Here is a 13,412-nt window from a genome sequence, read left to right as displayed (position 1 = left end):
GGGAAACAGAGTCTGGTGGCACCCAGAAAGAAGAACAGGCTGGAGTGGAGGAGGTGGCAGCCAGCAGAGAGACACAGCAGCTGATCCTAGCTCTAGCTGGGCAGATGGAAGCAATGGAGGAGAAGGTAATCGAGCAGACAGAGGAGTGGATACCTGTTAAAAACAGGAAGAGAAAATCCGGCCAGGCCCCCGCAGCCTCCCAGCAAAGGGGAAAAGTCAGCTGCACGAGGGAGGGATGGCCAGCTCTTCGGATGGGGAAGACGGGCACAAAGAATGTCATCACCACCAGAAGAGGAGACAGAGCGCCGTAGATAAAGAGGAGGGCATATCTTCCCAACCAGGAAACAACGGACCCCCCCGAAGTGCATCCTCCACCCAGTGAGAACCAGGGGGTACCCCTGCCCCACAACTACAGACAACTGAGAGCTGTGATCCTGACAGTCCCATTGTCAGACACAGAACTGGACGGTACGGACCCTTGCCTTGGCTCAATGACTCCAGAGCAGGTAAATGACCCCAGTCTGGATAGCTACCTCAGCCCAGCGAGGGTCCAGCAGTTCGTGCTCACCATGGGGATGCAGACAGCTACCCCAGAGACAGGACAGTCAAAGGGACAACGGTAACCCCATATACTGGGGGTTAAAGGAGGTTCATTTGCTATTGTATAACAGGGCACCCACTCAGTAGGTGGGTTCTGCTGAAGCCACAGCTAAATAATAAGAGACTGGATGGTTAATAAAGGGAACTGGAAATAGGATAACTGTAAATTTGATTAATTCAATCTGTTCTTTGTAATGTTAAGACATGCAATGTATATATCGATGAATGACATGACAAATTGTACAAGTACCAAAGATTTATTTCTATGAATAAAGTATATTTTGAAATAAAAAAAAATTTGTATTATGTCACTCCTCCTGCGTTCCAGTGAAAACAAACCAGGCGTAGCCAAACCTTTCTTGATAGCTAAAATCCCCCATCTCAAACAACATCCTGGTAAACCTTTTCTGTACCCTCTCTAAAGCATCCACATCCTTCTGGTAGTGTGGTCACCAGAACTGTACACAATATTCAGAGTGTGGCATAACTACAATTCTATAAAGCTGCAGCAGAACTTGCCTATCCTTATACTCACTGCCCCTTCCAATGAAGGCAAGCGTGCCAGAGGCTTTTTTTTTAAACTACCGTATCTACCTGCGCTGCCACCGTCAGTGATCTGTGGACCTCCACACCCAGATACCTCGGCATAATGATATTCCTAAGGGAGATTCTGCCATTATAATTGCCACCTGTACGTGACCTCCCAAAATGCATCACCTCACGTATCCAGGTTAAAATCCATATGCCATTTTTCTGCCTCTGCCTCTAAATGGATCTATATCCTGCTATAGCCTCTGATAATTCTCCTCACTATCCACAACTCCACCACTCTTGGTATCATCTGCAAACTTACTAATTAAATCAGCCATGTTTCCTCCAAATCATTTATGTAGATCACAAACATCAGAGGTCCCAGCTCTGATCCCTGTGGACGATACTAGTCACAATTCTACTTTGCACTGTTACCCTCTGTTTCCTAAGACTAAGCCAGTTCTGTATCCATCTTGCCAGCTCAGCCCAATACCATGTGACTTCACCTTTTGCACCAGTCTGCCATGAGGGACCATGTCAAATGCTTTATCCAAGTCCATGTTGCCCTTGAGGTGGTGGTGGTGGCGGCGATCAGCTTTCTTGAACTGTTGCTTTCAGTTGCACCCATCTAGGCAATTGAGGAGCATTCCATTACACTCCTGACTTGTGCCTTGTAGACAGTGGGCAGGTTTTGGATTCAGGAAGTGAGTGACCTGTCGCAGTATTCCAAGCCTCTGACCTACTCTAGTAGCCAAAGTGGTGTGTCCAGTTGGGTTTCTAGTTATCGGTAACACCACAGGATATTGATAGAAAGGGATTCAGTGATGGTGACATCACAATGTCAAAGGTGGTTAGATTATTTCTCATCGCTGATGGCCATCGCCTGGCATTTGTGCGGTGTGAATGTTTCTTGTCCCTTGTCAGCCCAAGCCTGGATATTGACCAGATCTTGCTGAATTTGGACATGGATTGGTTCAGTATCAGAATCGTCGGGAATTGTGCTGAACATTCCCTTCATCTAGAAGTGAGGGTAAGTAGTTGATGAAGTAGCTGAAGATGATTGGGCTAAGGAAACTACCCTGAGGAACCCCTGTAAAAGTGTCCTGGAGCTGAGAAGACAGGACGGCCAACAACCACAACCATTTTTCTACATGCTAGAAGTTAAGTTTTACCTCAGCCATGTAGGAGGCAAAAGGGAGGAGAATAAGAAAAATTAAGTTGTTCTGTAAACAACAAAAAAAAACATGTTCACACTCAAGGGTAGAAAGGTAATGTCTTACAAAAGTGAGCATTCAAGTTATGTTTGGTACACCCAATGGAGAAGAGACCGCATGAGTAGTGGGTGCAATAACTTTAATACAATAAATTGCTGTTCCACCTTGGAGGAATAGTTCGACCTTGGAAGGGAAGGCATGCGGGTTCAAAAGCATCTGCATGGGGAGGTATCAGAGTGCAATCAATGAGTGTACCAGCATAGTGCAGACGGGGCCAGTCTCTTCAGGATGCTAAATAGAAGGAAAGGCAAGATTATCTTGGATGGTGCACAAAGTTTGGGGTTGTGAAAATAACAAGGATAACCTTGGAGTGACTATGGCAGAATAGTAAATTGCTAGATGAGTAAACCAAAGTCTGAGACTAATATCCTGGGGACACAAGTTTGAATACCACCATAGCAGTTGGTGAAATTTGAAGTCAATAAAAACTAAAAGCATGGCAATGACGTAATCATTATCCACTGTCCACTGTCATAAAAAATCATGCTGAGGAAGTCAACAAGACGAAAGGAAAGAAAGGAAATCTGCCATTATTAACTGCAGTGGCTGACACATGACTCCAAATCCATAGCAAATGTGGTTGCCTTTTAATTTCCCTCTGAAATGGCCAAGCAACTTACTTAGTTCAAGGGCAATAAGGGATGTGAAATAAATACTTGCTCAGCCTATAATGCCCAAATTCCATGACTGAATACCAAAAAAGAAACTATTTAATATGGACTGCAAAGCAACCACAGGAAATCCCTCTACATGGTTCTGAAAGGAATGAAATGGATGAGAAAAGGTGGTCAAGAAGTCAAAGGCACTTCAGTCACTTAACAGGACAAGACGCAAGTGAAACAAAGTGTCAAATTCTTGACAGAAGTAGGCCAAGAGGAAGTCTAGTCTAATATAGTAGTTCAGCTCTCATGTTTTTGCCTCCCTACTAGTCAGAGTTATACAGCACGGAAACAGATCCCTTGGTTGAAGGAGTCAATGCTAACCATGTTCCCCAAACTAAACTAGTCCCATTGCCTCAGTTTGGCCTCCAAACCTTTCCTATTCATGTATTTATCCAAATGTCTTTTAAATATTCTAACTGTACCTGCATCCACCACTTCCTCTGACAGTTCATTCCACATACAAACCACTGTGTAAAAATGTACCCCACACGTCCTTTTTAAGACTTTCTCCTCAGCTTAAACATATGCCTCCAAGTTCCTAATTCCCCACCCTTGGGAAAAGACTCTTGCTATTCACCTTATCTATGCACCTCATGATTTTATAAATTTCCATAAGGTCACTCCTCTACCTCCTATGCTCCAGTGAAAAAAGTCCCAAACTATCCAGCCTATCCTAACAACTTGAACCCTCCAAGCCCAGCAATGTACATATTCACTGAACCTTCTCCAATTTAATAACATAACTTGGTAGATTATATATTCATAGAAGCATACTGTTACTTCATCTTCAGCTTCTGTCCCAGCAACACCCACAATAGAAACATATAGACTGGTTCACTGTTATCCAACTTCAACCTTCCAAGTGCCTACATAATTCTTCCTCTATGATTCTTGTTTCTCCTACACACTCCCTAAGTTCAATATAAAATATTTCAATTATGCACTTGAAACATAACACTAAGTTTAACAATTTCAAATAATAATCACTACAATTTTTTCAGCTGCAGTTGTTGACAGATCTGCCACTTCACATTTAGACCCATCTTTTCTTTGTTGTCCCACTCTAACCTCTTTTTACTATGCATTCACATTCTTAGTCAGCTAAATCGGTCCTATTTCTACCTTAACGGAAACCTCTTTTGTTACCTCAATCCCTGCCTCTTGCTTGAAAGAGGGTCAATCTACCTTTTACTTGTTTTCAATGAAAGGTCATCAACCTGAAACACTAATTCTGCTTCTCTTTCCTGACTTGCTGAGTATTTCATTATTTTAGGTAACCAGCAGCCATTGATAAGCTTTCCGGTGCATTATTTCCTTCTATATTTGGTTACATAAGCTGGCTTCAAGAGCTTTCATAGAAAATTATATTTCAATGGATGAAACAGAAGAATAACCTAAAAAATCTCAGCAGGAAATAAGTTCTATTGATAAACAGCAGACCAAAAGCAAGAGACAGGCAAATATGTGCACACATCAAACAAAAATCAAAATTTAATGTTCAGTATTTGTACTATTCAAAAAGGGTTGTAATTCAAATTATCCAAGAAGATATTGCTCGACACAACTTAAAACGTATTTTAAAATGTTAACACATAATTTGTACTGATGTATTTCCAGTTCAGATGTATTAAAACAAACGCAAAACCAATAGGTTTGACATTTTCATGACACTATGGATTTGAACAAAATACTGCACCATATCACACATCTTTAGTTAATTATTAAGAAATACCTTAATGAGATTTGCTCCACCCTTCTCTGACCCCATATGATATTTCTTTTCAGGTGTCTGGAATGCCAATAGCTCCTTTGTAACTCCAAGATGACCTTCTAGAATTGTTTCTTCAACACCAGTTTCACTTGTTCTTTTCACCTCATCCTGACATTTAGGGAAGGGAGATTAGGCAGGAAAAATTAAAAACACACATCATGAAAGCAGTGCCACAATAACAAGATTATGTTTAAAATAGACAATTATTTTTCACATTTTAAAATTTCTCATATATGCGGTCATTATACATAAGCACAGTGCTGGGTGTACTCATTGAGAGTCAGAGTTCTGTTCCTTAATTGCAACTTTACATGGAGCATGGCTGTCTTTCAGAATCAATGTTAAAGCCAAAAAGTTAAGCTGCTGAGGGCAATATTTTTGTTCAGTCAATATAAAAGTTTTAACATTGCCATTCATGTGCAGTAATCGTCATTTCCAACTGAAATAACTGGCAGACAAGACAAGGAAAGCTTCAGTGAAAAAGCTTTAAAGATATTTTCAGTTCAGTACAATATAAGGTCAACTATTGTACCTGTCTGGGTCAACTACTGTAAAAGACATGAAAATCTATCCTTACCTAGCCTGCAGAGGACTTGAAACCAACAACAATATGGTTGCTGCTTAACAGCCCTCAGGACAATTAGGGTTGATTACTAAATGCTGGCCAAGCTAGCAAATTTATTACCCTATGAATTGGGAAGTCAAAGTCGAGGACTTCTAAGGAAATTCCTTCCCAATAGTATGACATTACGTCACCATCTTTGGTGGGTTTGCCCTGCTGGTAGGTCAGGACAAACCTAGGGAGAGGAGTCGAAGAGTGTGGTGCTGGAAAAGCACAGGTCAGGCATCATCTGAGACGGATAGTCGATGTTTCGGGCATAGGCTCTTCATCAGGAATGAGGCTTGTGGGCCAAGGGTGCAGAGGGATAAATGGGAGTGGGGTGAGGCTGGGGAGGGAAGGTACCTGGGAATGTGATAGGTGGATGAAGATGGGGCTCAAAGTGATAGGTAGGGACAGGAGGGTGGAGCAGAGAGGTGGGCACAAAGATGGACAGATAGGACCACTCAAGAAGGCAGTGCCGAGTTGGAAGGTTGGGAGTGGGATATGGTTGGGGGAGGGGAAATGGGGAACCTGGTGAAATCCACATAGGTCGATGAAGAAGGATCAATGTGGATTACACCAGGTTCCCCATTTCCCCTCCCCCCACTTTATCCCAGTCCCAACTTTCCAACTCGGCACTGCCTTCTTCAACGGTCCTACCTGTCCATCTTCTTTCCCACCTATCTGCTCCATCCTTCTTTCCTGTCCCAATCACTTTCACTCCCACCTTCACCTAATTATCACACCCCCATCTACCTTCCCAACCCCCAGCCGCACTCCCCTCCCATTTATCTCTCAGCCCCCTTGGCTCACATGCCTCATTCCTGAAGGGCGTATGCCCAAACCGTCGACTCTCCAGCTCCGTTGATGCAGCCTGACCAGCTGTGTTTTTCTAGTACCACAGTCTTCAACTCTGATCTCCAGCATCTGCAGTCCTCACTTTCTCAGATTTGACTTAAACCGAGGGAGTGGGAATGATGAAGGAAATCTGCCTTCCTTACCTTTAACTCCAGACCACAGCGACGTGGTTGACTTTTAACTGTCCTCTGAATTGGGCAATTATGCCACTAAGTTGTGTGACAATTTGGGATCAATAAAAAATATTATACGAGTAAGCCATGTCCAAGTGTCATGAACAAATTGAAAGAAATAATTGTATTTAAACAATCTCAACTTCCACAAATATTATACTAAGGTTATATGAAGGTTGTGTTTGTATTCAGAAGGAAAAGTATGTCACTTTTGGCAATATCTTAAATGCAAGAATTCCCTCTTTTGGAAGTTAAGATGTGGCATGGCATTAAATACAAGACTTTTTTCAGCAAGTTTCTGTATTTTCCTTCAAAGTCAATATAGGATGATTAGAAATGAATGCCCAAAATAAATAATTTAGGAAGAGTTTATTTTCCATATTTGGAGTTACCTCCATGAACAAGTTCAAAACTTGCAAATAATTTAAATGTTTGACCATGGAATCTAAAAGTACTTAACTATACTGCTGAGGGAATGCACTGTTAAAGCTGCAGCTTTATGAATGAGATGTTAAAGTCAAGTTCAATCTGTTTTTCACAAGACGATATCTTGCCCAACCAAGATAACTAAATACAAAAGTAAAATTTCACTTGTGTAAGCAAGCAGGAGGGATTACTCTTGCTAATGGACAAGTAAATAAATAGTTGGGGTTTACCTCTAAGCAGTAAGGGATTTAAAAAAAAGACTCTCGAGGAGGAAAACACTGACTTTGGATGGAGGGTAACTTAAAAAAAAAGATTTTTGAAAACTGATAACAAGCAAATACTAAATGTTTGACACTAAAAGCTCAGAGGAACAGAAGGGATCTTGGATGCTTGTCCTCAGATCCCTGAAGGTGATAGGATAGGCTATTCGGGTGATTAAGAAGGCATACTATCCGAGACCAAAAAAGAAAAAATGCTGGAAAATCTCAGCAAGTCTTGCAGCATCTGTAAGGAGAGAAAAGAGCTGACATTGAGTCTAACTGACCCTTTGTCAAAAAAAAAGGAGAAATAGGGAGCTAGTTATACTAGGCTGAGAGAAGGTGAGTCATGGCTCCAGAAGCAAAGTTGGCATATAAGAGATTATAATGACGGTGCATAGAGAGATTATAGGGAGATTAGGAGCGGTGAATGACCAAGGCTGAAGCCAGTGCTATGTGACAAAATATCAAGAAATAAGAGGTACAGAACAGTGAAAGAAATATATTAAAAAATAAATAAAATTTAAAAATAACTACAGAGCAAATACCATCTGAGACATTGGCCTTTAATCAGTCATGGCAGTAATAACAAGTGTTGGGAGGTTATGTTGGAACAGTACAAAACTTTGGTTAAGCTACAGCTGGAGTGCTGCATTTAGTTCTGATCCCTTCACTGCTGAGCCACCGTGCCAGGGACCTGGGTTCGATTCCAGTCTCAGGCGATCTGTGAGAGTTTGCACATTCTCCCCGTGTCTGCATGGGATTCCTCTGGGTGCTCCAGTTTCCTCCCACAATCCAGAGATGTGTGGGTTAGGTGAATTGGCCTTGCTAAATTGCCCGTACTGTTCAGGAATGTGTGGGTTAGGTGCATTAACTGGGCTAAATGTAGAGGAGGAGGGGAATGGGTCTGGGTGGGTTACTCTTCAGAGGGCTGGTGTGGACGTGTTGGGCCGAAGGGCCTGCTTCCACACTGTAGGGATTCTGTTAAAAAACAACAGGCTTGGGTTTTCTTCAGAGGAGAAAAGGCTGAGGGGTGGAGGGATTATGGCTGGGATGTATAAGATTATGAGGGGCATGGATAGAAGGATTAATAATGAGGGAGCATAACTTTAAGGTGAAAGCAAAAAGTGTAGAGGGGGAGTTTGAGGAATAAATTATCCACCTTGAGTGTGGTGGAGTGCACAGCTTGGGCAGCAGGTAGAGGCAGGAAATCTTTCAACCTTTAAAAATTGTATGGTTGAGCACTTGAAATGTTGTAACATTGAAGTCTATGGACCAAGTACTGGAAAGTGGGATTAATGTAGACAGCTCAGTACAGATTTAATGGGCTGGTGGGCCTCTCTATGGTCAGAGGCAAAAAACAAACTGAAGACTGTTATCAGAGGATGCTGTCATGAACAGTCATAGAGACCAATTTCACTCATCTCTGACTCCAATCAGGGATCAGTAAAACAATGAATGACCATCAGAAAGGGGTCACCAACCGCTTGCTATCCTCAAGCATTTTTTTTCCAATACCAGACTATTCTTACCTGGATGGATCATATCTTTCCAGCCTGCTCATACCACATGTTAGATGGTGTCTATTTAGCTTCTGCATTGATAAACTTAATTTCTAATAAACTACCAGAAAATCAGTTAGAAATGGATAACCGCCTGAGGTATGTGTGGCTCTAAAGTCTTGAGTGTGCAAAAGAACTATGAAATTTATTTGACACAAAGCAACAATGCAAGCTAGTATTAAGTACTTCGGAAAATCCTGAGAATTTATTACATAAATTTAAGCTGTTTCTTTCATTCCCTTTGTCCTGCAGGGAAAGATTCCATGCAAAACGTTATCTTCAGTTCCAAGCTATACAAAACTGACTTCTCAAATGACATGGGGAAAAGGTTATATCAACTCATTATCATTAAAGTGAACATTCATTGTTAAGTGAATTGCCACGGAATTAGAGGGTGAATGATCGTAATTAAAGATACAATAGTGAAGACGACTAAAGAATAAATAAATTAAGGCCAAGATAAAGAGATTTCAAACTAATAAGGGAGTCGAACATTATTGGGATAAGGCAGAAATTGGAGTTGCGGATTATCAGACTCGATGGGCTGAACTACTTGGCTGCCACAATCCCCCAACAGGTCAACCTACGACCTTCATTGCGACCTACCCCTCCGAGTGACCTTTCAGCTGTCTACATTTTTCAACCTTGCCGAATTGATCCAGTTTTCAGATTTCTCCTCCCTTTGAACACATTTTCATCTAGTCATTGTCAGGCTAGATTATGAATCTACTTCATTACCCTACCTCACCAACAAGCAAGTCTTCACATGTGACTTGTTAACAAGTTTTTATTATAATGGCCATCAACAAGTTTTTATTATAGTGGCATTTTCAGTCAACTCACAATGAAGTGAAGGGCTGAAACAAGAGAAGGGGGATGATTTAGGAAGCAATTCTACTGGAATTTGAGCTGAAGGATGAGGTAATGTTGCTTTAAAGCATGACGACTTCAAAACTGCTCATGGCAAAACCAACTATTGCAGGTAAACGTAAATCAGCTAATGCTAATCCACATACACACGGAGACAATTTTGGTCCCTCAATACTCAAGACTTGGCAATTTCTTACAGCAAGGCAAGTTAACATTATTTGTGACAGAGAACATGGATCGCTTATTTATTTTATGCTTTGATGCTTCTTGCAGAGTTAAAATTTGAATGGCCAATTGCTACAGCAAGTTGTGAAGAACAAATTATTTCTGACAACTGTGCGCATACAAGTTTCATAGGACAAAAAGTACTCTTCATTTTTAAATAAGTTGTGCCTTTTGTTCCCACTTGGCTCATTAAACCTTGCTGCATTTGTGAAATAGCACTCTGGCAGCTACAATAATAAATCCAGACAGAAGCAGAAACAAAGCTCAATAAACCAACATCGCACCAAACGGATCAATATACTGCAGATGCTGGAAATTTAAACAAGCAATGCAAGGAACATTCATGTTCAAGAGACTATGCATCATGAACAACGCTGTATGATTCTACCACAAGGCAAGATAAACATGGGAAAAACAAACCAAAATATTAAACTGACCATGTCTTCACAGATGTCATCTAACATGGACACATATTAAAGCACTTCAGGAGTCTTTTAGAAATCTCTCTCCTGAGCAAGACAAATTTGACAGGAGGAATTCACAGCCAGCCAGTTTGCCTTTCATTCACTCTACATGTTAGTTTCAGCTTTGGTGGATAAATGAGGCATAACTGCTCAATTATTTGACTGCCTGAGCATATTTCATACTTGCACCGGAAATGACAATATTTATTCAGGCTGTCACCAAGCTGTCAGCAGCAGTGATTTATTCTTGGAAGTTCAAAGACCACTCAGTACTCTCAATTATGTATCCAATAGAAGTTAGCTGGTCATCTAACATCTTTACACATGATGAAATACAAATACAGCACTTGGAGGCCAGTGTGTAGTTTGCACACAGATCACAAATTAGTAATGTTATATACACTGTATTTACTAGAAATAATATCATATAATAATCAAATGCAATCAATTTCACGTGGTGCATCACAATGGAACAGCAATACTAATTTACTTCACAAGATTTTGCATATTTCTTCATTTTGTGGGCAAATGATGCGAAGCAAGATGTTTTATGAATATATTTTAGAGTTTGGATTTTGATCTGCGAGCATGGTGGGGGTGGGATTTCATAATTAGGCCATTTGCACTCCTAAGGCTATGCTTATAGTTTTAAAAACCAGCATGTGTTTGTATTTTTCTAAGGTGGTAAGTGGAGATTAGTTTGCATTACAAGAGTCTTACCAGCTGACAAAGTAAAGATTGAAGTAAGCTTCCTATCAGTTATAAGAATTGGGATTTTTTTTGCAAACTGAAAATACCCAAAGCCTGGAAAACTTTGGCTTGTCAGTTTGCAGAAGTCCTGGTTGAAGTTAGATTTATGAAACAGTTTCACCAAGAGAAAGGAATTAGTTCAAAGTTAGGAAATAGTCTACATCGATTTAAGCATTTTAGTTGACATTTTCAGACCAGAAGTGTTTACTGAGAACCCTGAAGGGCGTTTGAAGCTTACAAGGTCTAAACTCAGTTTTATGAGTACTCGAGGAAGAGGCCATCAAACTCTCAAAAGAAATAGCTAAGTTAAACCTGTAGATGCAATACAGAAAGAAATTTTCTTGTGTTTGAATATTGTAATGTTATGTTGCCGGTTTTGATCAGATTGCAAGTTACTGTGTTTTGCAATTTTTCAAATTGTCAAACTTGAATAGCTTCGTTTATTCTACTTTACCTTTTCTTTTGGAGAATAAACTTCTATTTTAATGTTAAAACCAAATTTGCAGCACTCCACGATTGTGCTTCAAAGACTACCTCACTAAAATAATACAAAACAGGACTGGTCAAGCCAATTTCAGTCTGGGATCTGAATTGCTGCAAATAGCAATCAACCTCAGATCATAATGATGTGGAGAAATCAAAGGGGCCCATCCCTGGGCTACTTCAACACTACTTTCTTGCCCCAGTAAGGGAGAGTTATTCATTAGCCCTGCTTCAGACAGATGAAAGCACAATATGAATCAATACTTGAAAAATAATCAATCCACACACTATTAAACATAGACAAATATTAAAAAGCCTTTCACTTTACTGAACACAAATTCTGAATTTCCTGAATTCCAGAAATTTACTCACTCTAATCCGCTTGAGCCAGTCAATTTCGTTGTTGAGCAGAACTTCTGCATTGGGCAGGTTAATGTTACTGTTGTATGCATAATTAAGAAGATGCCTCAACAGTGTGAAGTAGTCTGCTGAATGCTTTGCTCTCTCTCTTGCAGTACTCTGATGACATGAAAACAATAACTCAACTGAATGTAGTCAAATACATTAAAAGGGCTGAATGAAAATCAAAATGTTAACTATTTAGAATGCTTTGATTTTGCAGAATATTCAATCAATAGATTACTCAGTAATGTTCATCACCAGGAGTTTAAACTTTGATATTAAATCCAGTGGTCTCTCAGTGCTCTCAAAAGCTTTGAAAGATTACTTACTGCCAGCACTGTGAAGAGTAGAGTAATGAAGAAAAGCAGAGGTCGATGTCCCATACAGCATCTGGTAGCCATCAAGAAGAACTGCTCTTGGGCCATTTGTCTAACTAATCTGTAGGGAAGAATAAAACTTTCCAGTGAATGCCCATCACAATTGCATGCTTTGAAGTTAATTCAATATAAGAAATGGACATTTTACTGTTCAGTTTTCATTTTCCTCAGATTAAGTACGACTTTGCACCATGTGGAAGTTACCACAGTCAGTGTTCCCAGATCTCTGTGTAGCTACTTAAGAATTGCACTGGCATAAGGCTTTTCATATCCTCACACCTCAAAGTGCTTCATCGTTATTAGTCAATATGAAGTGTAGTTCTGGTTTTGTAACCAACTTGATCAATTTGCACTAGTGACCACAACCAAGACCAGTGAGTAGTTCATGGATTTTGTTTAGGTTGAGATGAGGGGGAACAGTTGGCTACAAAACTGAGAAGCCCCTATTCTTAACTGAAAAACGTTACAGGATCCTTTATAAAATTTAAAAAATAAAGTGGAGTAAATTTTAATATTTTATTGACAAGATGAAGTTTAAAACAGCAATTATACAAATAGTTAAAATCCCATGGATAATCATAATATAACAAACTGTCAACACAAAACATAAAATGGATTTCCAGAAGACAGAGGGTGTACAATAACCATAACTTAACATGATAATAACTATAACTTAACAGGAGTGGGTGGCACAGTGGTTAGCACTGCTGCCTCACAGTGCCAGAGACCCGGGTTCAATTCCCGCCTCAGGCGACCGACTGTGTGCAGTTTGCACGTTCTCCCCATGTCTGCGTGGGTTTCCTCCGGGTGCTCCGGTTTCCTCCCACAGATGTGCAGGTCAGGTGAATTGGCCATGCTAAATTGCCCAGAGTGTTAGGTAAGGGGTAAATGTAGGGGTATGGGTGGGTTACGCTTCGGCAGGTCGGTGTGGACTTGTTGGGCTGAAGGGCCTATTTCCACAGTGTAATGTAATCTAATCCAATCTAATGAAACAAAAAAAATCTGCCTCCAAATTTATTTTTAAATAGCATGAAGGAGAAAAGCACATTATTTCAAAACATTTCTACACAGTGACATTGATGGGGTTTTCAACAACATGCCCTGAGGAGCAGATCATTAACAATAG

The 13,412-nt window shown here is 40.4% G+C and overlaps 1 protein-coding gene across 2 annotated transcripts in view; it reads right to left on the bottom strand.

The window, feature by feature from the left end:
- Positions 1-13,412, bottom strand: part of usp9 (ubiquitin specific peptidase 9) — a 272,043-nt gene that overhangs the window by 94,866 nt on the left and 163,765 nt on the right. For both annotated transcript variants that reach the window (XM_043700849.1, XM_043700850.1), the window contains exons 27-29: positions 12,239-12,347; positions 11,880-12,026; positions 4,800-4,946 (exon numbers count right to left, since the gene is read on the bottom strand). In XM_043700849.1, coding sequence (XP_043556784.1) covers positions 4,800-4,946; positions 11,880-12,026; positions 12,239-12,347 — 403 coding nt within the window. The remainder of the gene's footprint in view (positions 1-4,799; positions 4,947-11,879; positions 12,027-12,238; positions 12,348-13,412) is intronic.

Source organism: Chiloscyllium plagiosum, chromosome 12 (genome assembly GCF_004010195.1).
Source record: "Chiloscyllium plagiosum isolate BGI_BamShark_2017 chromosome 12, ASM401019v2, whole genome shotgun sequence".
Classification (NCBI taxonomy): Eukaryota; Metazoa; Chordata; class Chondrichthyes; order Orectolobiformes; family Hemiscylliidae; genus Chiloscyllium; species Chiloscyllium plagiosum.
This window is presented reverse-complemented; position numbering and strand designations above follow the sequence as displayed.